This window comes from Aspergillus terreus, genomic scaffold (genome assembly GCF_000149615.1).
Source record: "Aspergillus terreus NIH2624 scaffold_10 genomic scaffold, whole genome shotgun sequence".
NCBI classification, from domain to species: Eukaryota; Fungi; Ascomycota; class Eurotiomycetes; order Eurotiales; family Aspergillaceae; genus Aspergillus; species Aspergillus terreus.
In genome coordinates this window covers 759,424-783,797 of record NT_165933.1, presented here as the reverse complement: position 1 = coordinate 783,797, position 24,374 = coordinate 759,424, and the positions used below count along the sequence as shown (strand labels likewise).

General features: G+C 56.5%; 8 protein-coding genes across 8 annotated transcripts; 4 read left to right on the top strand and 4 right to left on the bottom strand.

Moving 5' to 3' along the window:
* Nucleotides 1–600: 600 nt before the first annotated feature.
* On the bottom strand, nucleotides 601–2,354 carry ATEG_07123 (uncharacterized protein; the record flags this gene model as incomplete). The annotated part of the gene is made up of 8 exons (XM_001209809.1): nucleotides 601–1,041; nucleotides 1,353–1,387; nucleotides 1,454–1,474; nucleotides 1,581–1,601; nucleotides 1,838–1,920; nucleotides 1,972–1,993; nucleotides 2,043–2,142; nucleotides 2,331–2,354. The coding sequence occupies 8 exons, from the start codon at nucleotides 2,352–2,354 to the stop codon at nucleotides 601–603; spliced, it is 747 nt and encodes a 248-aa protein (XP_001209809.1).
* A 352-nt stretch (nucleotides 2,355–2,706) lies between these two features.
* On the top strand, nucleotides 2,707–4,369 carry ATEG_07122 (uncharacterized protein; the record flags this gene model as incomplete). The annotated part of the gene is made up of 2 exons (XM_001209808.1): nucleotides 2,707–3,055; nucleotides 3,102–4,369. 2 exons carry the CDS (start codon nucleotides 2,707–2,709, stop codon nucleotides 4,367–4,369), a joined length of 1,617 nt encoding a protein of 538 aa, XP_001209808.1.
* A 490-nt stretch (nucleotides 4,370–4,859) lies between these two features.
* Nucleotides 4,860–9,862, bottom strand: ATEG_07121 (uncharacterized protein; the record flags this gene model as incomplete). Its single annotated transcript, XM_001209807.1, has 8 exons — nucleotides 4,860–5,047; nucleotides 5,096–5,336; nucleotides 5,383–5,702; nucleotides 5,764–6,101; nucleotides 6,200–6,380; nucleotides 6,631–9,074; nucleotides 9,122–9,276; nucleotides 9,329–9,862. The coding sequence occupies 8 exons, from the start codon at nucleotides 9,860–9,862 to the stop codon at nucleotides 4,860–4,862; spliced, it is 4,401 nt and encodes a 1,466-aa protein (XP_001209807.1).
* Nucleotides 9,863–10,523: 661 nt separating this feature from the next.
* ATEG_07120 (putative mRNA-nucleus export ATPase (Elf1)) lies at nucleotides 10,524–13,899 on the bottom strand (the record flags this gene model as incomplete). Its single annotated transcript, XM_001209806.1, has 2 exons — nucleotides 10,524–11,256; nucleotides 11,306–13,899. 2 exons carry the CDS (start codon nucleotides 13,897–13,899, stop codon nucleotides 10,524–10,526), a joined length of 3,327 nt encoding a protein of 1,108 aa, XP_001209806.1.
* Nucleotides 13,900–15,074: 1,175 nt separating this feature from the next.
* mcsA (putative citrate synthase Cit1) lies at nucleotides 15,075–16,607 on the top strand (the record flags this gene model as incomplete). Its single annotated transcript, XM_001209805.1, has 3 exons — nucleotides 15,075–15,122; nucleotides 15,197–16,336; nucleotides 16,407–16,607. The coding sequence occupies 3 exons, from the start codon at nucleotides 15,075–15,077 to the stop codon at nucleotides 16,605–16,607; spliced, it is 1,389 nt and encodes a 462-aa protein (XP_001209805.1).
* Nucleotides 16,608–16,932: 325 nt separating this feature from the next.
* Nucleotides 16,933–18,783, top strand: ATEG_07118 (uncharacterized protein; the record flags this gene model as incomplete). Its single annotated transcript, XM_001209804.1, has 8 exons — nucleotides 16,933–17,099; nucleotides 17,179–17,368; nucleotides 17,430–17,589; nucleotides 17,633–17,813; nucleotides 17,878–18,094; nucleotides 18,150–18,335; nucleotides 18,382–18,609; nucleotides 18,658–18,783. 8 exons carry the CDS (start codon nucleotides 16,933–16,935, stop codon nucleotides 18,781–18,783), a joined length of 1,455 nt encoding a protein of 484 aa, XP_001209804.1.
* Nucleotides 18,784–19,161: 378 nt separating this feature from the next.
* On the top strand, nucleotides 19,162–21,611 carry ATEG_07117 (uncharacterized protein; the record flags this gene model as incomplete). The annotated part of the gene is made up of 3 exons (XM_001209803.1): nucleotides 19,162–19,463; nucleotides 19,508–20,570; nucleotides 20,619–21,611. 3 exons carry the CDS (start codon nucleotides 19,162–19,164, stop codon nucleotides 21,609–21,611), a joined length of 2,358 nt encoding a protein of 785 aa, XP_001209803.1.
* Nucleotides 21,612–22,159: 548 nt separating this feature from the next.
* Nucleotides 22,160–23,947, bottom strand: ATEG_07116 (alpha/beta hydrolase; the record flags this gene model as incomplete). The annotated part of the gene is made up of 4 exons (XM_001209802.1): nucleotides 22,160–22,876; nucleotides 22,958–23,556; nucleotides 23,604–23,721; nucleotides 23,768–23,947. 4 exons carry the CDS (start codon nucleotides 23,945–23,947, stop codon nucleotides 22,160–22,162), a joined length of 1,614 nt encoding a protein of 537 aa, XP_001209802.1.
* Nucleotides 23,948–24,374: the final 427 nt, after the last annotated feature.

Sequence of the window (24,374 nt, the reverse complement as noted above, 5' to 3'; positions counted from 1 at the left end):
TGATCCTATCCCAGAGCCCGAATCGACTCCATCGTGCCCGATCCTAGAGCCCAACCTCGAGACCCAGTCTGCTTATCATTTAGACAGGATGCGGCAAATACTGTACATATCGAGAGTCAACTCAAGCACACGAGCAGTTGCCTCTGCAATAGCGCGATACCATTTGAGGCCACGTGAAGTGCGCAGGTCCGCCACAACCACCTGATCCCAACAACGGTACCCCAAGCGCATCGCCTGACAACATCCCGGCGGCTGATATCGGCCGCCAGCGGTGCACCATATTAGCCTCCTTAACCGTGTGGCGGCTCCTTCTATTGCGTGGCGGCGTGCCGAGCCCGTCAGGCAGTCGATGCGATCGATTCCGAGTTCCAGCCGGGTATACAGAGTAGGGATCGGTTGTAGATGGATTCAACCCTTGACTACAGCGGGCGAATCGTATAGACTTGCCCATTGGGAGGAATATGTAGTTGTAATCAGCAGGTTCTGTCGGACCGAATGAAGTACACACCCCCGAAACATCAGTTCTCACGCCGGTGCCTCCTTCCAACCATTACCCAAACATAACACCCAAGCACGAATCTCATCATAATAAGAATCCCCCTAATCAACCGCACATGTCTTGTCCTCGCCACCCCCCGAAGCATGTGAAAGACTCCGGTCCAGCGACGGCCGCCGGCCGATCTCGTTTGCACCGCATCGCTTGATCGGCTCCGGTATCGCAACCTCGCTCAGCGCCCCGAACATATCCGACTCTTCGTCTGGTTTCGCGGATGAGATGGTCAAGAGTTGCAGGTCGAGCGACGGCCGGCGGGCCAGGTCGGCCGCGGTGGCTCGTTCGATGGGCTCCGGGGCGGCGACTTCGCTCAGGGTCCGATGGAGGTCCTGGCCGGGTCTCTCGGGGGTGGATTTGGAGGGGAGAGAAGTAGAGGCTGAATTGGGGCTGGATTTGCGTCGTTTCAGGGTCATGGTCATTACGGATGGAGTTGAGTTGGGGTTGTCGGAGTTGATGTCATCTGCGGATGGCGGAACTCGGGGTGGAATCTAAAGCGTATGTCAGCTCACTAAGTACATCATATGGTTCAGGGTCTAGCAGTATCACAACGACTTGATTTACTGCTGTAACTTGACACCGCCGCTTTAGTCAGGGCGCCTAGGAGACTGCTCTGTATGTCGTGTCACTGATCATAACTATATAACTATGACAATGTAATGATTGCATTACGTGGCGGACTGCTTGACTTTGACCTAATCTCTGGCAGGGAATTGATTCTTTCGAGAAGCCCGTATTAGTACAATCTGTCTTGCTTATTGGTTTATTTAATCCAAATGCTTCTTTTGAAAAAGTACTATACGAGGAAGCTGACGTGGTAAGGCTCTTCTGCGGTCCCTGCATATGGTATGAGTAGGTAAGTATAGACTGAGCGACAATATCTGACCTAGTGAGCATGCTCACCCATGGAAGCTATGGGATTACCTATTGAATCACATTATTGCAGATTGTCGTTCACTACCTGTATAAGAGCAGGAGAAATAGAGCATCAGAGCTACGCCGAGCCGTTACGTCTATCCAGACTGCTTACATTCTTCCACCCCGACCCTCGCTGGTGGGACAGTATAGTTTGGAAGGCAAAAGAAAACTTGGCTGTACGACCAAAGCATCGGAGGGGATTCAGGAGCTATGACCTTCTGAAGATGGGATTTTCGACCAAGAAACTGTCACGCTGGCTAACTAGGTGACTGGAGGAAGGCTTAGGACGTACGAGTGTATACATAGCCAGTGCCGAAGGCAATGGACCGGGTTCTATGCGTGAAGAGGGGGTTGAACACGGTGCCTTACGTTTATACTGGCTAATACTTGTCGTAGCCGTTCTTAGAAGGCTCGTACTTGGAGCGTTCTTCGTAGCAGTTCGATCATTATATCTATACGCTACATCTACCTACTGTGCACGAACCCTTTCCTGAGAAACGAACCCAAAGAGCAATGTGACGGGAGCTGGGAGGCTTGTAGTGGCAGACTATATAGGAAGGTCTATGGAACAAACCGTCTGGAGCATACGGCCAAGCATCATTCAAGTCCCACATTCGGTTGTTGGAGCCACTGAGGTAATAGCTAGCAGCACCGGCCTCTACCGTTCCAATTATCTATACCCTGCTGATCTAGATAGACGAAGAGAAATCTAATACCGTATTGCAGGGTGTTCAAGATCAACAAAAATCCGACTATATTGGATGTAACAGTCCTTCATAGCGGCTAATGTAACGTAGGCCCATGATCTGCATCTATCATCCTTCGTGTCCATCGATATCACTGTCTCTAGGCTCTATTATACTTTACTCTCCGCACTTCCCCACATGTTGTGCCTGTTATCATGGATGGTTATCTCGTGAAGATGAGTATAATCCATCGGAAGTAGCCGAACACCGATTTACACTCAACCCTTATCAGACCCATCTCACATAGACATTCATAGAGATCTATATGCAATGCTATACCGGCCAAGGCCGTCTTGCAATCAACATGTGAAGCCTACAAAGTTCATGGTCTGTTAGACCTGCCGCTTCGAGTAGCATCCCCTGATCCTTCATTTCAGTCTGTGAATATATCAACCCTCGCTGTCCTCAAGATGGTGGAGCGATAGAAGCGAGCACTCTTCTACATTTGCCCTACTTCTGAAAATGTACAAATATCTGACGAACTTGTCCACAATGTGGTTGATCCTTGCACTACTGAATGCTTTTGTCTTGGCCACGGCCGCGGCGTACCCATACACCGTCTACCGCGGTACATTCATTCATCTCCCCAAGCTCAATTCAACCTCGGCGAAGCCAGAACTCGTTCGAAACCAGGGTGCTCTTTGGGTTTCGTCCAAGGATGGCCGCATCAAAGGATACGATTGGCACGTCCGCGATGATGCCAGCTTCCAGTCGTTCCTGTCGAGACACGGCTGGCAAGACGCTGATAGCACAGCCCATGGCAATGCCAAGTCGTCCACCAAGGTCAAAGTTGTAAATTCCAACGATGACCGAAACGAGTTCTTCTTCCCCGGATTCATCGGTGTGTCCTATCGGACTCGTATGACTGCCCCGTACTGACGATGTAGACACCCACATCCACGCGCCGCAGTTCCCTAACCTGGGACTGTTCGGGTCTGCCGGCCTCCTGACCTGGCTGAATGATTATACATACCCGGTCGAGGCCAGCTTCGGGTCCAAGTCCGACCCCGACAACCACAACACGGATCCGAATGCCGCACCCCCCGAAGGCCTGCGTGTGTACGACGAAGTCGTCGCTCGTACGCTCGCCCACGGCACCACATGTGCATCATACTTCGCCACTATCCACGTCCCGGCAACCAACGCCCTAGCAGCATTAGCCCATTTGCACGGCCAGCGCGCCTTCATCGGCCGCGTCTGCATGGACAACCGCGATCAATGCCCACCGTACTACGTTGACCAATCCGCCGACGAGGGCATCAACGCAACAAAGTCGACAATCGAGTACATCCGCAGTCTAGACCCGAACGGCACCCTGATCAACCCCATCGTGACCCCCCGCTTCGGCCCCAGCTGCTCGAACCACTCCCTCGACAGCCTCGGCAAGCTAGCCGCATCGTACACCCCGCCTCTCCACATCCAAACGCACATTGCCGAAACCACCGACGAGATCGCGCTCGTGCACAAGCTGTTCCCGGAGGTTGCGAGCTACGCGGACCTCTACGACCAGGCGCATCTGCTCACCCCGCGGACGATCCTCGCGCACGGGGTACATCTTACTAGCGACGAGCGAGCGCTCATCCGCAAGCGTGGCGCCGGCATCGCGCACTGTCCGTCGTCTAACTCTGCCCTGGGCTCGGGGCTTGCCCCCGTCCGTGTTATGCTCGACGAAGGCCTGACGGTGGGTCTGGGCACGGATGTGAGCGGTGGGTACAGTCCCAGCATGCTGGAAGTGGCCCGGCAGGCCTGTCTCGTCTCCCGGTTGTTGGGGTATAGCAGCGAGTTCCAGGAGATGACGGGTAACAAGATCTCCACCGGGCATGAGAAACTGTCTGTGGAGGATAGTTTGTACCTGGCTACGCGCGGTGGGGCAGCAGTCGTCGACATGGCGGACGATATTGGTGGGTTTGATAAGGGGATGATCTGGGATGCGCAGCTGGTTGAGCTGGGTGCTGTCAGGAACAATACGGTCAGTCCACTTGATATGGCTGTCGCTGATCGCGGTCGTCTTCAGTCTGGTCCTGTGGGAAATGTTGATCTGTTTGGAAACGAGACCTGGCAGGAACAGGTTCAGAAGTGGATGTGGAGTGGTGATGATCGGAATGTGAAGAGCGTCTGGGTTCAGGGGAAGCTGGTGCATACCAGGAGTATATGATCAGTGGTGGGAAAAGACAATCATGTTGGTGCCCCGATTTGAACCCTCGTCTGTTCATTGAATAAGATAAAAAAAAAAAAAAAAAAAAAACTTCGCTTCTCTTTGGTGAGCGTGTGGCAAACGAGATACCCAGTCCGCTACCACATAGTCGCAATGCTAAAATTTGCCTGTGAATTGGTTGTATTGATGATAAGAAGACTCGTGACCCTTTGTGTGAGCATTAACTAGCACATATCAACGTCATGTTGCTGTCATAAAGGTATCTAGTACGTATAGCTCTGGGCCTAGCAGATGGGCGTATGTCATAACAGCTACGTCTACGAGTTAGGGACCTATAGTAGCTTTCAACAGACAAAGTGCAAGAGTAGGAGGGAATCTAGATGATAAAGATCCATAGAGATACTACATAACGCTTCAACGCCATCCGATGGCATTACCCAACTAGGATCAACCAAGGTCCCGTGTCGCTCTGCTACCAAGCGCCCAAGAATCACGCAGTTGCTCCCTTTAACTGAAGAAAAGGATGCCCCGCGAGTTCGCCGGCCGTTTTTCTCCAATTCAGATGCCAGTGCAGCATCCCCCTGACAAGATCCAGAAACGCTTCCTTCTCCTCTCCCTCCAAGGACACTGCGTCTGCTAGGTTCCTGTCAGGGATAAGGTCTTCGTAGAGAAAGCGACCTAGATACTCGTAAGTCTGGATCATTCGTTGGAGACAGGAACCCATACCATCACTGTCAAAGAACGGCCCACCGAAGAACTCCTCCGCTGTCTCGCAAACGCTGCCGTCTTCTCGTCGGACAGGTTCCGGCCACTGATACTCCCGCATGGATTGATACCGTTGTAAAATCTCCGGAGGGGGTGGACCGAGCAAAGCGATCATCTCAGCAATGTGCCTTTTGGGGTCGTAGCGACCTTGGGCGTCATGGATGTGCTGAAACAGCTCTTTGCCTTCGATCATATCCCACAACTAGTCTAGCATTAGCCGATACAACAATTTAGGGAATGGAACGCACCAAAACGCCGAGATTCCAAATATCCGCCTGCATCTGCCATCCATTACCCAGTATCACCTCAGGCGCCCGATAGTGATCTGGCTGGATAGGCCAGACGCCCCAGTCGTCGTCTTCTGGGAGCGTGGTAGCCAGGCCAAAGTCGACCAGCTGTGGGATGCTGATGAAGTTTTTGAGGGGCCCGAAGTCACTACTGCACTGATACACCGGTCGTCCCGTTGCATCAATCTTAAAAGCCATCGGGTTTCCAAGCTGGGCATCCAGGAAATCCGAAAGCACGGCTGGATCTTCAAATGAGACCATGATGTTCTCGAGCTTGAGATCTAGAGCGTCGGCGTCAGTGTCCTATCACCGAGACGCAAGCGCGGATACGAACGGACATACCCGTGTGGACTATCCTGCATTCGTTGTGAAGATAATCCAGCCCCGTAAGAAAAAAACGAATGTACGTCTTGACCAGCGGCAGAGGCATCTTCCTACCCGCAAACCGCCGCTGATACATCGACAAGGGCTCCCTCATGGGCGGATACACCAGACACAAATGAGACCCTTCCGGGCCCTTGACTTCAAATGAATCTACTAGTGTCCGGATGATTGAGCGGCCGCGATGAGACGGGTCTGCTGTGGCAATTTGCTCTTCGATGTCGCGCTCATGACTAGCGAGAGATGCATTGTTATTGGCAATTTTGAGCGTCACGACGTGCTCTGGCTCGTCGATATGTCTGCATGCTTGTTAGAGATGGGAGCTCGCACGGAATGGTCGAAGCTACCCTTGCATATCACGCGCGAGCCATACTGTCGACGACACGCCCCAGCCTACCTTGACCAGCGTTTGGTAGCGATCGCCGAGGACTTCTCCCGGTTTTGCTGGGTAGAAGTTTTTGGAATTGTATAATCGCGAGATCTCTTCGTCAATGAGTGTGCCTGGTGGTAAAGGTGGCCCCGGAGAAGGTATAGGCAGCGGTTTCTTGCGAAGCAGAGCTGACAAACGAATGGACGGCCTCATATTGTATAGAGCTACTGTCGTAACTCAATGGGAGAACGCGATGTCCGTAGTTGTTGTTGATGAAGTCGAGTACGGCGGTAAACAAGATCACGTGGCAGCACTCAGGAGGTACCTAGTATGTGCCTCAGGTGGTTACAAAGACGACCATCACAGAACGTAAATTACAAGACGTGATAACTAATTACAAGAAAACGCCAGTCTATGTATATGCTAGTAAAACGCGCTCAACGGCAAATCGCGCGAACTCTGCCCGACGCGAATCTCAAACTCCCCCTGCGGCATCACCCAGTTCTGCTCGCGCACGCTCCAGTAGCTCAGATCCTTGCGCCGCAGCGTCATCTCGACCTTTTGATGCTCGCCAGGCTGCAGCGCCACCTTGGTGAAGTTGCGCAGCACGCGCTCCGGGAACTCGATCGCTTCCTGCTCGCGCACGATCTTTACCTCCGGCGTGCTGTGTCCGTCCACCTGCGAATGCACCTCCACCCAGTTGCCGTCCTCGGTCACGCCCTCCGGGAAGGACACGTACAGCTGCACGACCGTCTGGCCGGTGCGCGCGCCCGTGTTCGCAACGTCGACGGTGATGCGCGCCATTTCGTCGTAGAGCGATGGGTTGCCGCCGGTGCCGCCGCCTGCGGGCGACGGTCGCCGTGTTTGGTCGTACCCCTCGGGGTAGAAATTGTAGGGAGCCGGGGTGGTGCCGTCCAGGGTGTGCAGGTAGGGGTAGATGTATTTACGGATGGGACGGAGGTGTCGCGGGAAGGTGACGTCCTGGCCGACGGGCGCGAGGAGGTCGTATTCCGGGGGCGCGACGGGATCGGCCAGTCGGGCCGCGGGCAGGCGCGATTTCCAGCGGAGCGAGTCGACGCGCAGGTCGGAGATGGAGAAAGAGGTGTAAGACAGCCCAAAGCCGAACTCGAAGCGGGGGGTGATGTTGTAGCGGTCGAAGTAGCGGTAGTCAATGTACAGCCCGTCCTCGAAGTCGACCTGTGGGACGGGCGCGTTGGGCTCGTACAGCACTTGCGCACTGGGCCCGTAGTCCGCCAGACTCTTGCCGACGGTGTAGGGCAGACGGCCGCTGGCGTCAACGTCGCCAAACAACACGTCCACCAGCGCGTTGCCACTCTCCTGGCCCGGGAGGTGAGCAAACAGCACGGCGTGCACGCCGGGGAGGTCAATCCACGACTCCACGACCACCGGGCCGACAGCATGCACGACGACCACGGTGCGGCCCTGTCCGTTGCCGCAGTTGTTCGCGACCGTGTTGATCAACGTGTCGCCGCCCTTCTGCACAAACAGGTTCGGACGGTCGCCATGGATGCCACCGGCGGAGATGAAGCCCTCGCCCGAGTCGGCGTTCACAAACACCAGGCACAGGTCCTTGTCGGCCACGTCAACAGGCATGACCGAGTTGCGCAGGTACGGGGTCGTTTCGACCTGGCCCGACCAGGCGTCGCGGAGCGCATCGACCGGGCTGACGAGGTAGGGAAACTCGACGGTCCCGCTGCCCCAGCCGGAGGCCAGCGTGCCCTGGTTGCAGCCGCGATCCGTGCAGGCGTTGGGGCCCATGGCCGGACCCGCGTCGTCGCCGTAGATTCCGACGCGGTACACACCGTCCGTGGCGGGCGAGCGAGATAGGGGCAGCGTGTTGTCGGCGTTTTTGACGAGGACAATGCCCTCGGCGGCGACGCGGCGTGCGATGTCCCCATGCCCAGCGCCAGCGTCGATATACTTGTTCACCACGGCGTAGTTACCGCCGGGGGCGGCGTGGTGTTCCCAATCCAACTGTCCATCGGTCCAGGAAGAGAAATTCGGACCGCCGTCACCGACCGGCGGCGGGCGCTCCCATGCGTCCTGGCCGAAATGGTACCAGGCAGCGACAATTCGGGTGACCATGTCGTTGAGCCGTTCAATCGGCACAGAAGTGTTCAGCACCGCGCGGGTCAGCTGGCTTCCCCAGAGGGGCTTGCCATCGGCCCAGTGCAGGCCGTCGCCGGGCATGCTCATGTCCAGACCGCCGAGGGCGCTGTTGATGCCGGACCGCTGGGCCAGCCAGTCGGACTGGACGAAACCCTGGAAGCCGAGCTCATCCTTGAGGATGCCGTTGAGCAGCTTGCTGTTTTCGCAGGAGTGGCTGTTGTTGACCTTCTGGTAGGCGCACATGACGCTGGCGACATCGGCGCGGATGCTCTCGGCGAAGGGCCACACGAACACCTCGTGCAAGGCGCGGTCTCCGATATTGGCCGACATGGCGGAGGGAATACCCCATTCGAAGGGCTGACGGAAGTGTTCCTGCTCGTTCATCACGTAGTGCTTCGCGGTGGCCATGACGCCGTTGCTCTGAATACCGCGGATGGTCTCCGCGGCGGCCACGCCCTGCAGCACGGGGTCGGATCCAAAGCCCTCCCAGTTGCGTCCACCGGCGGGCATCATGCCAATCGGGCCCATGGACGGGCCCAGGAGGACATTGACACCTTTCCGACGCGCCTCCAGCCCCATGGCGACACCGCGTTCGTATATCAAATCCCGGTTCCAGGTCGCGCCGGTGGTCAGACCGGGAGGGAAGGCGGAGATATGGTCGGCGTAGCGTATACCCATGGGGCCATCCTGCAGGCAGAGCGAGGGGAAGTTGACATTTGTCGCGGGGCCTATGCATTGCACGTTAGACTGTCCGAGCCGTCGCGAGGAAGGTCTACAGAGTATGCCGGTTCGATCAACGCACCAGTATTGCCCACACACAACCCCATCTGCCACCCCGTCCCCGTGGTAATGTTGACCTTCTCGGTGAGGGTCATGTTTGCTACCAATTCCTGCGCCTTGCGATAGTCCTCCGCCCAGTCTTCCAGGGCGCCTCCGCGGGGCGACGGGAACCAGGAATCCGGCGCCAGCATCGGCTATACATCCGTCAGTAATCACATCCTCATCTTCCACCAGGGGTTCGCGTACAATATCCGGTTGTTCGTCCACATCCCCCCTCGACGCCGCAAAGCTCAGAAACGCCCACACCAACAACCCCAGTCCCACAATGACGACGACCAGCGTCCTCCACCAGAACTTGGAGTAGTAGACGGCGCGCCATCCCTGGTGGCGATTGCGTTTCCGCATCTGCTCCGCGCGGTGGCGCTGCATCTGTGCGCGTTTCTTCGCGCCGTCCCCGTAGTCGTCGGAATCGTCATCATCGATATCATACTGACGGCTGGCGGCGAGGAGTTCCTGCTCCGCCTCGGTGATGCTGTCGAGATAGGCCTCGACATCGCCGGATTTGCGGATGACGGGCACGTAGGCGGAGGCGGCGTGGTGCTCGGGGTCCGACCGGTCTAGGCGGCGTAATTTGACCTTCTTGGAGCGATTGTCCGGGTCATCGTCGGAGAGATTGGACAGAGGGAGCGAATCGTCCGAGTCGTGGGCGTGGTCTTCTTCCGGGATGGAATCATGCAGCGGGGCATAACGTTGGGAATCCCGAGAGGGGGGCGGGGGCATGATGGCTATGCAAGCATAAAGAGGACGAAACGAAGGACAACCAAGCAAGAAGAACAGATGAGGGAGTGGAAGGGAAAGGAGCGTAAAGGACGGAGTGAGGGAGTGTATGGAGAGAAGAAAGCGAAGGCGGAGGGAAATTGCGGGAGTCGCCAAGAAAGGGGAAACAAGCCGATTACGTGTCAAGCCCGATGTTGATCCTCATGTTTTCTCAGCAGCGATCTACGGAGAGATCTCTCGAGGAGAGATTTGGACTGTGCAGAGTAGAATATGGATGTTGGGATATATTAGGATACAGGAGGCTTCACAGAGAGTATGCCGGTGCATTGGACAGTTGGTCATCTGCTAAGTATACAGCCGAAGATATACAGATCCCACCCGCATGTATACGAAGACGAAATAAGCAGTGACTACACGACGATGACAGCCATGCTCCCACCAAAACTACCTCGTGTCTTGCAGCTCAACCTCGCCATGCAGCCCTGGGCCCTAATATAGAAGAAAGATGGAAGAAATTAACAGATGTGAATTCAATGCAGTCAGAATGACGAAGGGAACTCTAATAACGACCAAAACTCCTCTATATACCGCAAAACACAAAACCAAAACCAAAACGAACCAACACATCAGACCATATACAGTCTATCATCAAACATCATGCCTATTACTCCGCCTCATCATCAGTGTCCGGAGGGCGAGGAGTTCCCTTAGGGCTCTGCAGCCACTCCAGATGACGCAGACGACGACGCGCCTCCCGCTCCTTGAGCTGCGCACGGGTCAGCTTCTTCTTCTTCCTCGCCTTGAACTTGAGCTCGCCCTGGTCCTCCGCGCCCGAGTTGACGGCGGACGGCGCGGCGCTGGTGGCCGCCGAGGTGGCCGCCGGAGTGCCCGCCTGGGGCGAGTTGGCCGCGCTGTCCTCGAAGCGATCGAGCGACACGGCTGCGTTGGTCCGACCGACCACCTTGCCGTCGGCAATGTGCAACTGCTCCGGGCAGAGCGCTCCGACAAACTCCTCGTTGTGGGAAATCATGACCACACCGCCCTTGAAGTCGCGGATGGCCACGGCCAGACCACCGAGGGAGTCCCGGTCCAAGAAGTTAGTCGGCTCGTCCAGCACCAGCAAGTGGGGGTTGTTCCACATGGCACCGGCCAGGACGACCTTGACCTTCTGACCACCGGACAGACCGGAGATCTGGTTGTGGTTGGCGATCTCAGGGTCGAGACCGACGTCCTCGAAGTGCTTGGAGATCTCCTTGGGATCCAGGTTGCGGAAGCCCAGACCCTCACGGGATGCCTCGTGATCGTCAAACTCTTGGACCATCTTGAAGAATCCGAGGTTGAGCAAGGTCTCGCGGGAGATCATGGTGTTGTGCTTAGGTAGAAGGCCGACCCATTTACTATGACAGTTAGTACCGCACACGAATGTCGAAAGATTGGGGAGCTTACACTTCGTATTGGAAAGACTTCTTGTACTTCTGACGACCCATGAGAGCCTCGATGCGACGAGGCCCGCGGCCATCACCGAGATCCACCGGCTTCTCTAGCTGAGCCTTATCCTCGTCGGTGAGGATACGAGTCTGCTTGAGGTACACTTCGCGGTCATCGCCGTTGGCGTAACGCCACTGCAGGTACTGGCTGGGGGTCTTTTCCAGATGCATCTCGACGTGCTCCAGAGCGTGCTGCTTGATGTACCCAATACGCAGGTTGGGATGCTTCTCGACCTTGCCCGTCTGGGGGATGGTCTCGCCGGTCAGCATCTTGATGAAGGTCGATTTACCCGCACCGTTACCACCGATGATGGCGACGCGGGAGGACAACGTCAGGGTCAGAGACGCATCGGTCAGGGAAGGCTTGCTCGCGCCGGGATAGGTGTACGAGCAGTTGGTCATGCGGAGGATGGCACGAGTATGGGACTTGATACCGGCGAGAATACCCGGGGGAGGGAACTTGAACTGCACGTTGGAGGCGGACAGGGTGTAGTAGCTCTTCGCCTCCGGCTTCACCTTGACGAAGTCGGCCAGATTACCCTTGTAGCACACCAGCTTCTTCTGTTCGTAGTGGTAGATATCCGTGCAGACCTCGTCGAGGAAGCCGGAGTCGTGACTGACGATCAAGCTGGTGATGTCGGTGTGGCTCTTGAGGTACTCCTGCAGCCACTTCACGTTGGCGACGTCAAGATGGTTAGTCGGTTCGTCCAGCAGAAGGACGTCAGCCTTCATGAGCATCGCACGGGCCAAGGCCAGCTTCATCTTCCAACCACCCGAAAGAGAGCCCACGCGCTGCGACTGGCGACCGTCGGGGCCATCCGTGAAGCCGAACTCGAGCAGGACCTTGCTAATGTGCTCTTTGCCAGTCTCGGCGATCTTCGGGTCCTTCGAGACGAATTCGAGGATGCTCAGATCAGCGTCTTCACCCTGGTTGTGCTCCACGAAGCAGGTGCGCACGACATCCTGGGGAGGGAAGCCCTCCAGCTTGTCGTTGGCGATACTGCGCATCAAAGTAGACTTTCCGGCACCGTTCCGACCGCAGAGACCATACCGGTGGCCCTTGAGCAGACGGAGGTTGGTGTGGGAGAGCAGCAGCATACCACCGTAGGCAAGGGAGAAGTTGGCGTTGACAATCTCGACTTCGTTCGGGTCATCGGGGACGGGTTGACCGTACTTGCGGTGGTCCTCCTCCACGAAGTGGGAGTGTACGGCGGCCGAAACGGCCTCATGTTTGTCCTCCAGCAGTAAACCCCGCAGGTAAGGGCCGACGCAGGCGGGAATGCGGTCGAGCATGCGGGTGTTGATATCCTCGCGGACCATCTCGGAGATGTAGCTCTTGGCGAGACCAAAAAGAGTGTGGAGTTCAGGGACGGCGAGACCACCGTTCTGCTGGATTTGAGGCTCCAGCACGGCGAGGACTTCCTCCGGGGAGGTCTTGACAACGGAACCAGCCGCAATGTTGCTGTCGCTCATGGCCTTCTCCATGACGTCGAGGGCACGGGTGGCCAGTTCACGCACCTCGGGGAGGGAGGCACGGTCCTTGACGGCCTGCACACCGGGCTTGAGCTTGGGCAAGAAGGTCCGGGCTTCAGAGGGGTCGTGCACCAGCTTGGTCAGGTTCTCGACAACGACGACAGTGCGACGGAGGGTCTCCTGGGGGGTGGTAGGGGAGTTGAGGGAGCGTTCGAGCAGCGGGGTCAGCAAGGCGAGCACGGGGGAGGTGACGATGGCGACAAAGGTGGTCTGGGACAGGGCGTGAATGGCCTTCTGGAGGGTCTGTTCGGACGGCTTCTCCATGGTTTCGATCAGGAGGGGAATGCGAGGGGCGACGTCGTCGTTGGAAAGGAGGGTGGTCAGGGCGTTCATGGCCTTGATGGCTCTCTTGGCGACCTCGTTCTTGAGATCGTGCATGCCGGACTCGACGAGAGGGATCAGCTCCTTCAAGGTCTTACCCATGCCTTCACGGAGGAGATCCTTCTCCCGCTCCTCCTCCATGGAACCGGTGCCCATCTGGGCCTTGAGGGCCATCTTCTCGATGAGGGAGTAGGCTCCGACGAAACCCTGCCACTTGCCGGTGCCCTGACTGAGGTAGGCGGACACGGCGGGGAGGAGGGCGTTCACCATGGCCTCGGGGCGCAGGTTGGCGAAGAGGGCATCGATGGCATACTGGGCGGATTCGCGGACGACAGCACCCTTGTCGGCGAGGGCCTCGAAGGCGAGATGCAGAACTCCACCGTCCTGGAGGAGAAAGACGACTTCACTGAGGGGGTGTTCGCGGGGGAAGCGCTCGAACAGGGCGCCCAGGATCAGCATGGCACTCTCACGACGGGCGCCATTCTTCTTATCGGCCGCGGCCTTTTTGATTTGAGGAAGGATATCATATTTCTGGAAGCCGAGGCAGCCGACGCTCTGAATAAGCAGGTTGGTCAGGGCGTAGGCGGCATCGAGGGACTGTTGCGAAGTCTCTGCAGTGAAGATGGTGTTGCAGAGAGAGGCGACGTCTTCCGGGGCGGGAGGGACGGTGGAAGAGGATTTGGCGACCATAGTAGGCATGGCGGGCGATTCCGAATGCGGCATATCTAGGAATCGAGGGGGGGAAAAGTGATATTGTCTGGTCGTTGTCTTCGTGTCTAAGATGAAAGGACAATGCAAACTTTTAGGCGGACGTCCGAGGACGCTGCGAAGAAGGGTATAATGCAAAACAGAGAAGAAAGAAAGAAAAAAGACAACGACAGGAGGGGAGAGTGGAGAGGAGAGGGAGAGGAAGAGGGAGAGGAGGAAGAAGTGAGAGAGAAGGGTAGATGAGATGAAGATGGAAGACAAAATGATGGTGAGAAGGCGAAAATTGATAACGGCGGGGCGGTTTATTTTTTTTTTCTTTGGGGGGTGTTGATTGGCGGGGGTCTTGCCAATCAGGGCTGACCGCCTTGGGGCGTGTCAGCCGTCAGCCACAGTGTGTGGCTGAGCAGTGCCTGATTAGTGCCTGATGATGCCTTGTGGATGCCTGATAGATCAGGTGTCGAATGGCTGGGGTACGCTAACCGGATTGGGGTTACCCCGCACTTCTGTCCGGCTTATATAATCTTCGCCTGCGTTGCCTCTTGGTCTGTCGGACACTTCGATGAATCATCATGAATCTAGTGACATGAGAAGCCTTACTCATTAGATTTGGCGATCTAGGAACGTCTGCTAGTCTATCGGAGGGAAGTACGTCTATACTTTATTCTGTCCATATGGGTGGAAACGGAACCCGCTGTGTGGGACTATACAAGGACTAGTATACTCCGTATACTCCGCATGTGAGACCGAATACACTATGGAGTCCAAGAGAATCACCAGAAGAGATGTATATATCGTATGATGGGCTATGAGATGAACTAGAGTCATGATCATAATAATAACAATCATTATAATACAACAATCCTAGAGTAATAACAATCATAACCCTGACTAATAATACTATTGGGATAGCCTGGGATATCCGACGGGCCTCGGTCGAACAAGGCCCGCGGCCAACCGATGATCCTCACCGTCCGGTCGCGCATCGTCGTTCTTCTTCTTCCCTTCATCCTTCGTTCTTCTTCCGCTTCTCCTTTTCTCTCTCCCGCTTTCTCCGGCCCTCATCCTTCTACCGTTTATATCTTGTCTCTTCACTCCGCATCCGTCTCTCCTCTTCTCCATCCATCGTCTATCTACATCCTCACCTCTCATCCCTTGCAATTGACGCAATGGCCATGTCCATGCGCTCCCCCCGCCATGCTTCCAAGCTGGCCAAGGTACGTTCCCTAGAGGATCTCTCAATTCCCTGAAAATCCTCTGGATACAAGGATGAACTTTCTGACATTGATAGTCCTTCGCCTACTCGGCGCGCCGCTCCTACGCCACAGAACCCGACCTCAAAACCGCTCTCAAGGCCGTCATCCCTGCGAAGCGCGAGCTGCTGCAGCAGGTCAAGGCCCAGGGCGATGACGTCCTCGGCGAGGTCAAGGTCTCCAATGTCATCGGTGGCATGCGGGGCCTCAAATCCATGCTCTGGGAGGGCTCCGTCCTCGACCCCAACGAGGGCATCCGCTTCCACGGCAAGACCATTAAGGATTGTCAGAAGGAGTTGCCCAAGGGCCCCTCCGGCACCGAGATGGTCCCCGAGGCCATGTTCTGGCTGCTCCTGACCGGTCAGGTCCCCTCCACCAGCCAGGTCCGCGCCTTCTCGCGCGAGCTGGCCGAAAAGTCTCATCTCCCCCAGGAGATCTTGACCCTGATCAAGTCCTTCCCCCGTCACATGCACCCCATGACCCAGCTCTCCATTGCCGTCGCCGCCCTCAACACCGAGTCCAAGTTCGCCAAGCTCTACGAGAAGGGTCTCAACAAGGCCGACTACTGGGAGCCCACCTTTGACGACTGCATCTCCCTGCTGGCCAAGATTCCCCGTGTTGCCGCCCTCGTCTTCCGCCCCAACGAGGTCGACACCGTCGGCACCCAGGCGCTGGACGTCAACCAGGACTGGTCCTACAACTTCGCCGAGCTCCTCGGCAAGGGCGGCGAGAAGAACCAGGACTTCCACGACCTCCTGCGTCTGTACCTGGCCCTCCACGGCGACCACGAGGGTGGTAACGTGTCGGCCCATGCCACCCACCTCGTGGGTAGCGCTTTGAGCGACCCCTTCCTCAGCTACAGTGCCGGTCTGCTGGGTCTTGCTGGTCCCCTGCACGGTCTCGCTGCCCAGGAGGTCCTCCGCTGGATCCTCGCCATGCAGGAGAAGATCGGCACCAAGTTCACCGACGAGGATGTCCGCACCTACCTCTGGGACACCCTCAAGTCGGGCCGGGTGGTTCCTGGTTACGGACACGGTGTTCTGCGCAAGCCCGACCCCCGTTTCGAGGCGCTGATGGACTTTGCCGCCACTCGCCCCGATGTCCAGGCCAACCCCGTCTTCCAGCTGGTCAAGAAGAACTCTGAAATTGCTCCGGGCGTGTTGACCGAGCACGGAAAGGTACGTTGTCCCCTATCATAGTATCGCACTAGTTGCAACGAGAAGTATGTGGAGATGCTAACAAACGCAGACCAAGAACCCCCACCCCAACGTGGACGCCGCCTCGGGCGTGCTCTTCTACCACTACGGCTTCCAGCAGCCGCTCTACTACACCGTCACCTTCGGTGTCAGCCGTGCCCTCGGCCCGCTGGTGCAGCTGATCTGGGACCGGGCCCTGGGTCTGCCCATTGAGCGCCCCAAGAGCATCAACCTCCTGGGTCTGAAGAAGTAGGGGTTGATGATGTGAAGATATCCAAAATGATGTATCTATGTTTCTTTTAGCCTGTTGTTGTATTTGTGTTGATTATCCACGTTCTGATGCAATCATGCGTTATGCCTGATAGACTAGAAATAGAGCATGAGTGTCTACCTTATGAGTCCATGCTGACCGCCAGCGTAGAGCCCTCACATCTCACTGGTTGATTTGATCCTGTAATATGCCCGAGAGTATGATGTTATGATGTCTGGGAGTAATCATGACCGCACGCTGTCAGACCACACTATATGGCACTTGCACCACTCACCCACATTCCTCAGACACATCCCCCAATCACACCATGCTCGTCCCACAGACAAACACAATGACCAGCCAGGTTCAATCTCTCGAACAGGAGATCGAGCCCGACAAAGACCAAGACTGGAGCCAGTCCCTGCGTGCCGGCCCGGAATGCCTCGCCATCCTGGGGGGAGTGTATCCTTCTCACGACGAGGCCGAGCGTGACCGGTATCGAGCTGGAGGGCCCCGGGGCTGCCGTGCGTCGCACATAGACATTCTCAAGCCTCCGCTGACTGATCATTCCCAGATGGGCCGATGCTCTCCGCGAACCTCACCTATTGCGCCGATGCCCGGCGAAGAAACATTCCGTCTCACGGCCCGGGGGGATGAAGAAGGTGGCCGCGTGGACGGATGAGATTTCGAAAGCCTTGGGGGTCTGGTACGTATCTATCTTTGCCTCTACTGATCTTATTGCTATGTCTGTCCCTTCAGCGGTGGTATGCTAATAAGCCCTGCGACTAGATCGAGAAACTCCTGCTGTTCTGCGATGCGCAGCAGACCGCAGCGAGAGATGAGTATCTACTGGGCATGGTGGAACGGGGCGAGGAGCTCGTTGCGGACTGCAGAAATGAGCTGGAGAAGATCGATACCTCGTTTGAGGAGTGGTACAAGGTGACCAAGGCGCTGCATTATGCCTTGCAGGCGAAACTTGGTGAGTGTATGTGTTGGATATGGCGGCCGCGCTGACCGGGTGGGTATAGGCCGCACGCGCAGACAGGAGCAAGAGACCGAGGATCAGATCAAGCAGTATGAAATTGAGAGGACATTTAGTGAGAAGCAGCAGATGATCGTGGAGGAGGGAGCGCGGGAGAGACAGAAGAAATACGACAAGATTCTTGAGCGACGAGAGCGGTATGATGAGATGGTTACTGATCTTGGTCTGTGAGCCCGTTCGATGCAGGTTCCAAAGGGTCTTTGCTGACGCTAGGGGCTCAGTGTCCTGCAGTGGTATTGGTAGCATCATCGGCAAGATGTTCAAGTGCGTTGCGGGAGGCGCGGTGCTCTTGGCTGTCGGCTACGTACACTACAGAAGCCTGAGTGCAGAGCTGTACAGCGCGGAAGAAGCCCAGGCAAAGAGAGATAGGGAGCTGCATGAGCTTGAGGTGTCGCAGGCAAAGCTAGAGACGGCTGTGGCTCATCTCAGCACCGAGTCCAAGTCCATTGTTAGTTAGCTGCTTTGCATCCTTCTATAGTCTTGGATAACTAACAGCCGGACAGGAAGAAGTTGCACGGATTGTGGAAGAGTCCATCCAAAAGGTCATGGAACTGCAGGGACTAATCCGCACATTCATGGAATTCCTCCTTGATCTCAATGCCATCATCAGCAACACTGTCAGCCGCAGCAAGCTGGTATACGACACCATGAGCAACAGGGATGGTCTGAAGGATCCCCTGATCAAAAAGGTAACGCCCACGGTCAGATACAATGAACTGCATTGACTTTTGATAGGACCTGTGGGAGAATGCTCTCGCCATGAAGATCAGATTCATATTCGTCGCGAAAGCGTCTCACATCTACAACGCGGTTTCGAAAGAATTCATCGAGCCAACAGCGAACCGATTCCAGGGGTTACGCCGTCTGAACAAAGCCAATGACGAAGAACTGCGGCAGGCAATTCACGAGCTGTATGCCCTGAGGCGTGGAGTTTGCGATGGGACCGAGAGACTGGCGAGTAGGGTTCGTTGTGCCCAGTTCCTTGCAAGTACCTGGTCTAATGAGATCTAGATGCACCAGGAGCTGAAGGATGCTCTATCGGATGTGCCGACGCTCGCCGCGGGAGGTTCTGAAGATATCAAAACGCGGAATGGGGAATGGGACTATGTGTCGCGGCCTCAGCAAGTTGACCAGTGATGAGTCTATCCCGAGATGCCTTTATCTGTGGAGATCGCTTCAGGGTATGACAAAAATTGATACAACAACGCCATACCCCAGCACGCTAGTGCCATAGCAGTCTGTATTGACTAGTGTAGTCCGTTTTCAAGTCAGCAAAGATCGGCTGGGCCAAATGAGATACAGGTTATCCACTATCCGTGAGTATACAACTGTCTCGGTGTTGATGCAGTATATGTGCATATCTACGGAGTGCCGTAGTCTTGCACCATAGTCAAGATCAGTATGCAGAATTACTATCAGAAAGAACCCGTAGTATATCTAAACACCCCATCCATGAAGCCAGCTATCACGGAAGGATCCGACTGCTTCCCCGCATTACCATAGCGCAGATAAGCCATGTCTCCTATCTCAACTGCCATCTCCAACGGATCTCCGTCTCCCCTTCCGGTCTGCAACTCAGATGCCTGCCTATGCTACTTCCAAGTCATGTCAGAAACTGTAGATACACCCCGACGCATCTCCCAGGCCAACGCCCATCGTCCGCCGCAGCATCGCCGACGGGTCTGGCGCGCCTGCGAGTCCTGTCGGAAGAAGAAGGTGAAATGCGATGGATCTGATCCGTGTAAACCATGTCTAAGCTACGGCATTCAGTGCACGTACCCGGACGCGACGGTACAACGGGGGGATGAGGGTGAATCGTATGTGTCCTGGGGTATGTCTCTACATCTACTGACGCATACAGGAGTGATATGTTTGGGACTCGACTGCGATCGCTGGAGGAGATGGTAGCTAAGCTGGTCGATGTCCAGAGCAATCAGACACAGCAGCAGCAGCAGCAGCAGCAGCAGCAGCAGCAGCAGCAGCAGCGAGAATCATTTTCTTTCCCGACGATACAGGACGAACAGCCGAGGCTCGAAGCCCGGCATCCGCATGTAGAAGTACCCCCTGGCGTGACGGATACAGAGCCCTTGCAACTGGACGAGGTCTATTCACCCGACCTGCAAGACCTTCTCCTCTCCAGCGCCATCGATCCCTCCTTCTGGCCTCGAGTTCCCCAGCCCGTCCATATACAAACTTATGCCGACTGTTTTGGGCAGCTGGAAGTTGACAAAAATGGTGACACACGATATGTCGGTCTCGGAGCCACCGTCTGCATTGTCGATAATTGTGCCGGCCTGCGGAAGCGTATCCAGACTGGACTTGCGAACAAGGGCTATGATCCGCAAGAGTCGGTGCTCGATAGCTCTGCTACCTCTCCGGCTGTGAATGCGTCTTCGCCCATCGGGTGGTGGGCTGGTGAGCTACCTCCTGCTAGCCTGACAGACGCTCTGATTGAGAGATACTTTTCAAATATTCATCGCCTCTTTCCCATAGTCTGCGAGCAGGACTTCAGAGGTCACGCTCAGCATTTGCTAGCCCAGAAAGGCGGCGGTGCCAGCGGTACAAGTCAAGAAGAGTCGCTATGTCTGCTTTATGCTGTGCTGGCCGTCGCATCGCCACAGTTATCCCCTACGGACCCGGTATACACACTCCCCGACTGCTGGCGCTACCAGGGAATTGATCTCGGCACCCATTTCTTCTCACTTGCGATATCCTCTATCCGCTCGCTCCCAGCCTTCTTAACCGGGTCGCCGACAGGAGCTCTAGACAGCGACGCTACACAGAGACCCCCACACACAGGTGTCCTGAATACCGTCATGGCGCGCGCCCTTCTCAGCATCCACCTCTCGCAGACTGGCATGCCACGCGAGGCATGGAAGATGCTCAGCCACGCCGTGCGACTCGGCCAGGACATGGGCCTGCACGTAAGCATCCTTCCCTTCACCGGAGAGCCGCAACTAACAAACGTCCAGCGTTCACCCTGCAAGTTCCATCTACCCAGCGATCAGCAAACCGTGCGCCGCCGCGTCTGGTGGTGTCTCTACGTGATGGACCGACTGCTCTCGATGAACCTGGGCCGTCCCCTCGCCATCGAAGATGCCGACTGTGACGTCGAAATCCCCTCGCCCACCGAGACGAACCCCAGCTTCATCGCCATGATCTGGCTCTGCCGCATCATCGGCCGCGTCCTCCGCATCAGCAACTCCGTCGGCAATGCCGCGCGCTGGCGCGACCCAGCCAACCACGCCGAGCTGCGCGCAACGGTCGACCGCTTCACGGCGGAGCTGGAGGAGTGGGAGCACGAGCATATCGGCGCAGTCGCACCAGACATGACGGAAGCTCAGCTCATAGAGCGCAGCGTCCTGCAGTCGAGCTACTCCGCGACGGTCATCCTCTTATTCCGGCCGCTGATGAGCAACCCGCACCGCCCGTCGCCGCTGGGTACGCACCGCGCGATGAGGCGATGTTTCGAGGCGTCGATGGCTTGTATCAGCTTGACAGAGGGCTATGTCCGGGTCGCTCCCCTGTCGCATTATCTGGTACTGCACGGCCAGACGCTCTTCATCTGCGTGATCCTCTTGATGCACTGCATCCGGTTGACGGAGGATGAGGAGACACTGCGCGATGCGGTGGAGGGGTGTCAGCGGGGGATTGCGTCTTTGACCGGTCTAGAGGGCGTGTGGTGCGCCGCTCGACAGTGTCGGGCTATCGCGGAGGAGTATCTAGAGTTTACACTGGACGTTCTCGAACGGGGGAACCGCGGCAGCTGCTCGTTTGAGCACGAGCAGGATGCGCCGCGGGCAGCATCCGTTCATCCGGTATTGGGAGCGTTGAAACGGACTATCGAGCAAGGTGCTGGAGATGGCGATCGCAAGCGACGACGGGGGAAGACGGCTCCTGCGTCTCCATCTGTGTCTTCCTCGCGGCCGTGCTCGTTCATGGTGAGGACGCGGACACGGCGGTGATATCTGATATACTCTCGTTTGTTACGTGGAATTAGCGATGTACTTGTATATACCATGAACAATCCATTATTCACTATCAACCCTCTCGCCAGAACCCCAGATTCGTCAACATCGGCTTGTCCGAGAAGAAAAACAGATACACAGCCTCATCAGCGTCCGCAAAATTGCGGAACTCATGCCAGCTGGGAATCGCAAAGGCATCTCCCGGTCCCCAACGCAGCGTGTTCCTCGATCCATCCAGATTCACCACCTCCGTCCACCCAGACCCCCGATGCACCTGAAAGACATGGTTGGTAGTCTCCTTGCGACGCGCGGACACCTTGCCGGCGTTGACACGCTCCGCATACGCGCCGATAGTCGTCGACACACTGCGCCCCGACCCCGGCAGCAGATACTCACAGACGGCCGCCTCGCCGGGCTCAGCATCAAGCCTCGCCTGCATATCCCCCCAGGAAAACTTCATCTGCGCAACGCGCTCCTCATCATCCGGAAACACCTCGCTGTCATGCGTATCGCGCCCAAACTCCTCGCCATAATGCTCCGTAAAGTCAATAGGCCACGACTTGAACAGCGGGATATTCAGCCCATCCAGCCAGATGACGTTCTCGTTGCCGTCGTTGCCGTGGTCGTGCCAGTTCCACACGGGCGTAATGATCAGATCCCCCGGCGCCATGTACATCTTGCGCCCCGCGATGGCGGTGTACCCGCGCGCGCCCTCGATGAGGAAGCGCACGGCGAAGGGCGTATGCCGGTGGCAGACGGCCTTTTCGCCGGGCAGGATCAGCTGGTGCGCGGCGAGGAGCGTGTCCAGCGTGAAGGGCGACTCGTTGCGGCCCGGGTTGATCATCAGCACGGCGCGGCGCTCGGCCTCGCGCGCGTCGACGAGCTTGGAGGCTTGGAGGAGCAGGCTCTTTGTGTCGGCGTAGTGCCAGACTGTGGGGATTTGCTTGCTGCGTGGGGTGGGCGCGGAGATGGGCGCGCCGGTGTTCCAGAGGGGGATTAGGGACTGGGTTTTGATTTCGGCTTCGAGGGTGGGTTTGTCTGTGGCGCGTGTGGAGAGGGAGTCGAGCTTTTGGGCTACGGCTGGAGAGGAGAGTTCGGCGATTGAAGGCATGGTGATGTGGTTGGTGTGTTGCTGGTGATGGTGATGGTCGTAGAGTGTTGGTTGTGATGGAGGTATATATGTATGCTATCAGTCGGATCGTCTTCGGATGCTCGATCCGCGCTTTCCGGCAGCTTGACCAGCTAGTTTCACTGCTGTAGTGCTGTAGGAATGATGTTCAGAGTCGATATTGCAATATATCATCCACTGTTGCTATTCAGTGCTTGAATACAGCGCTACAGACAGACTCTATCCATGCCAGCACCCTCGGTCCAACTTCATCCCCTTCCAAGCCCATCGCCAACGCATAGCTGATATGGTTATGACCCATCAACACCTCAAACCGGGGCATGCGCTTCATCTTCGGTACATATTCCTCCAGAAACATCAGATTCCCGTGAACAATCTCCTCCGAATCGAATTCCCCAACCGACAAGAACAGCTCTGGAACCCCCTCGCCCTTGTATCCACCAAAAAGCCCCAGCGCAGACTTTGAAAGTATCTCATCATCATCCTCCGTAGCATAATACGCGACCATGTTGGCCCTCCGTCGCGCCTGAGACAGGTCATACCATAGCGGCGCACTCTGCAGCATCATGCCCCTCGGCACGACCCCCTGCTTCTCCAGCACACCAGAAAACAGCGCCATAGCTAGATGCGCGCCGCCGGCACTCTGACCGAGGGCGAAGACGTGCTCCGCATTCCCGCCGTAGACATCGATGTGAGACTTGATCCATGCTAGTGCTGACGTGGCATCCTCTATCCCGGAGGGGAACTGCGCCTCGGGAAGCAGGCGGTAAGTGGCTAGCACTGCTACCGTGCCATGAAGTGCGAAATACTTTGCTAGTATCTGTTAGAGTTTGTCGTTTGTATGGTGTATTGCGGCGTACCGATGTTGCTGTGGATGTGAGGGGAGATGTCATTGTCACCGGCGCGAAATCCCCCGCCGTGGAAGTAGACGACCACCGGTTTCTTGAGAGAGACGTCCTGATGGGAATTCCAGTATATCTGATTCTGTTAGATGGCGTGGGCACGTACCGGATGGAGTGCTTACGTCGAGGCGATGGCGGGGATCTGGTCCGTAGTGCACGGCTTTCTCGACCTTCAGCGAGGAGGGCGCTGGCTCGGCCGCCTGGCGCTCTTCGAAGAACTTCTCACACTCCGCGTTTACATCCAGATTCCATGTATTGCCAAACTGGGCAACGAAATCGCGAATCTCCTTGGAGAGGGGCATGGTGACTGCTGTTGCTGACTGCTGACACTGTACTGAGACTCGATCACTGTCGCACCTCACGGATATGCCCCCGAGATAAAGCGTCTGCAAAACCACGCATTAGCCGTAATTACATAGCCGAACCCTTCCATAGGAGGACCGGTCATCACGCCCGGAAGCGCGGCTGACGCATCCGGATAGCGTCACATAAGCCCTAAGCGGCATCTGACGCAGATAGATAAAGGAAACATCGAGTTCTCAGAGGTATAATAGTGCTTACGTCGCACAAATAACAACATGGGATCCATCATCAGCAAACTAATGTCTCCATCCGCTCCCCCCACTACCACCGACCAGCACGTCCTGATCTGCGGCGCCGGCGTCGTTGGGCTAGTCCTCGCGCAGGGCTGTCGCGAGGCCGGGATTCCATACACGCTTTTTGAACGAG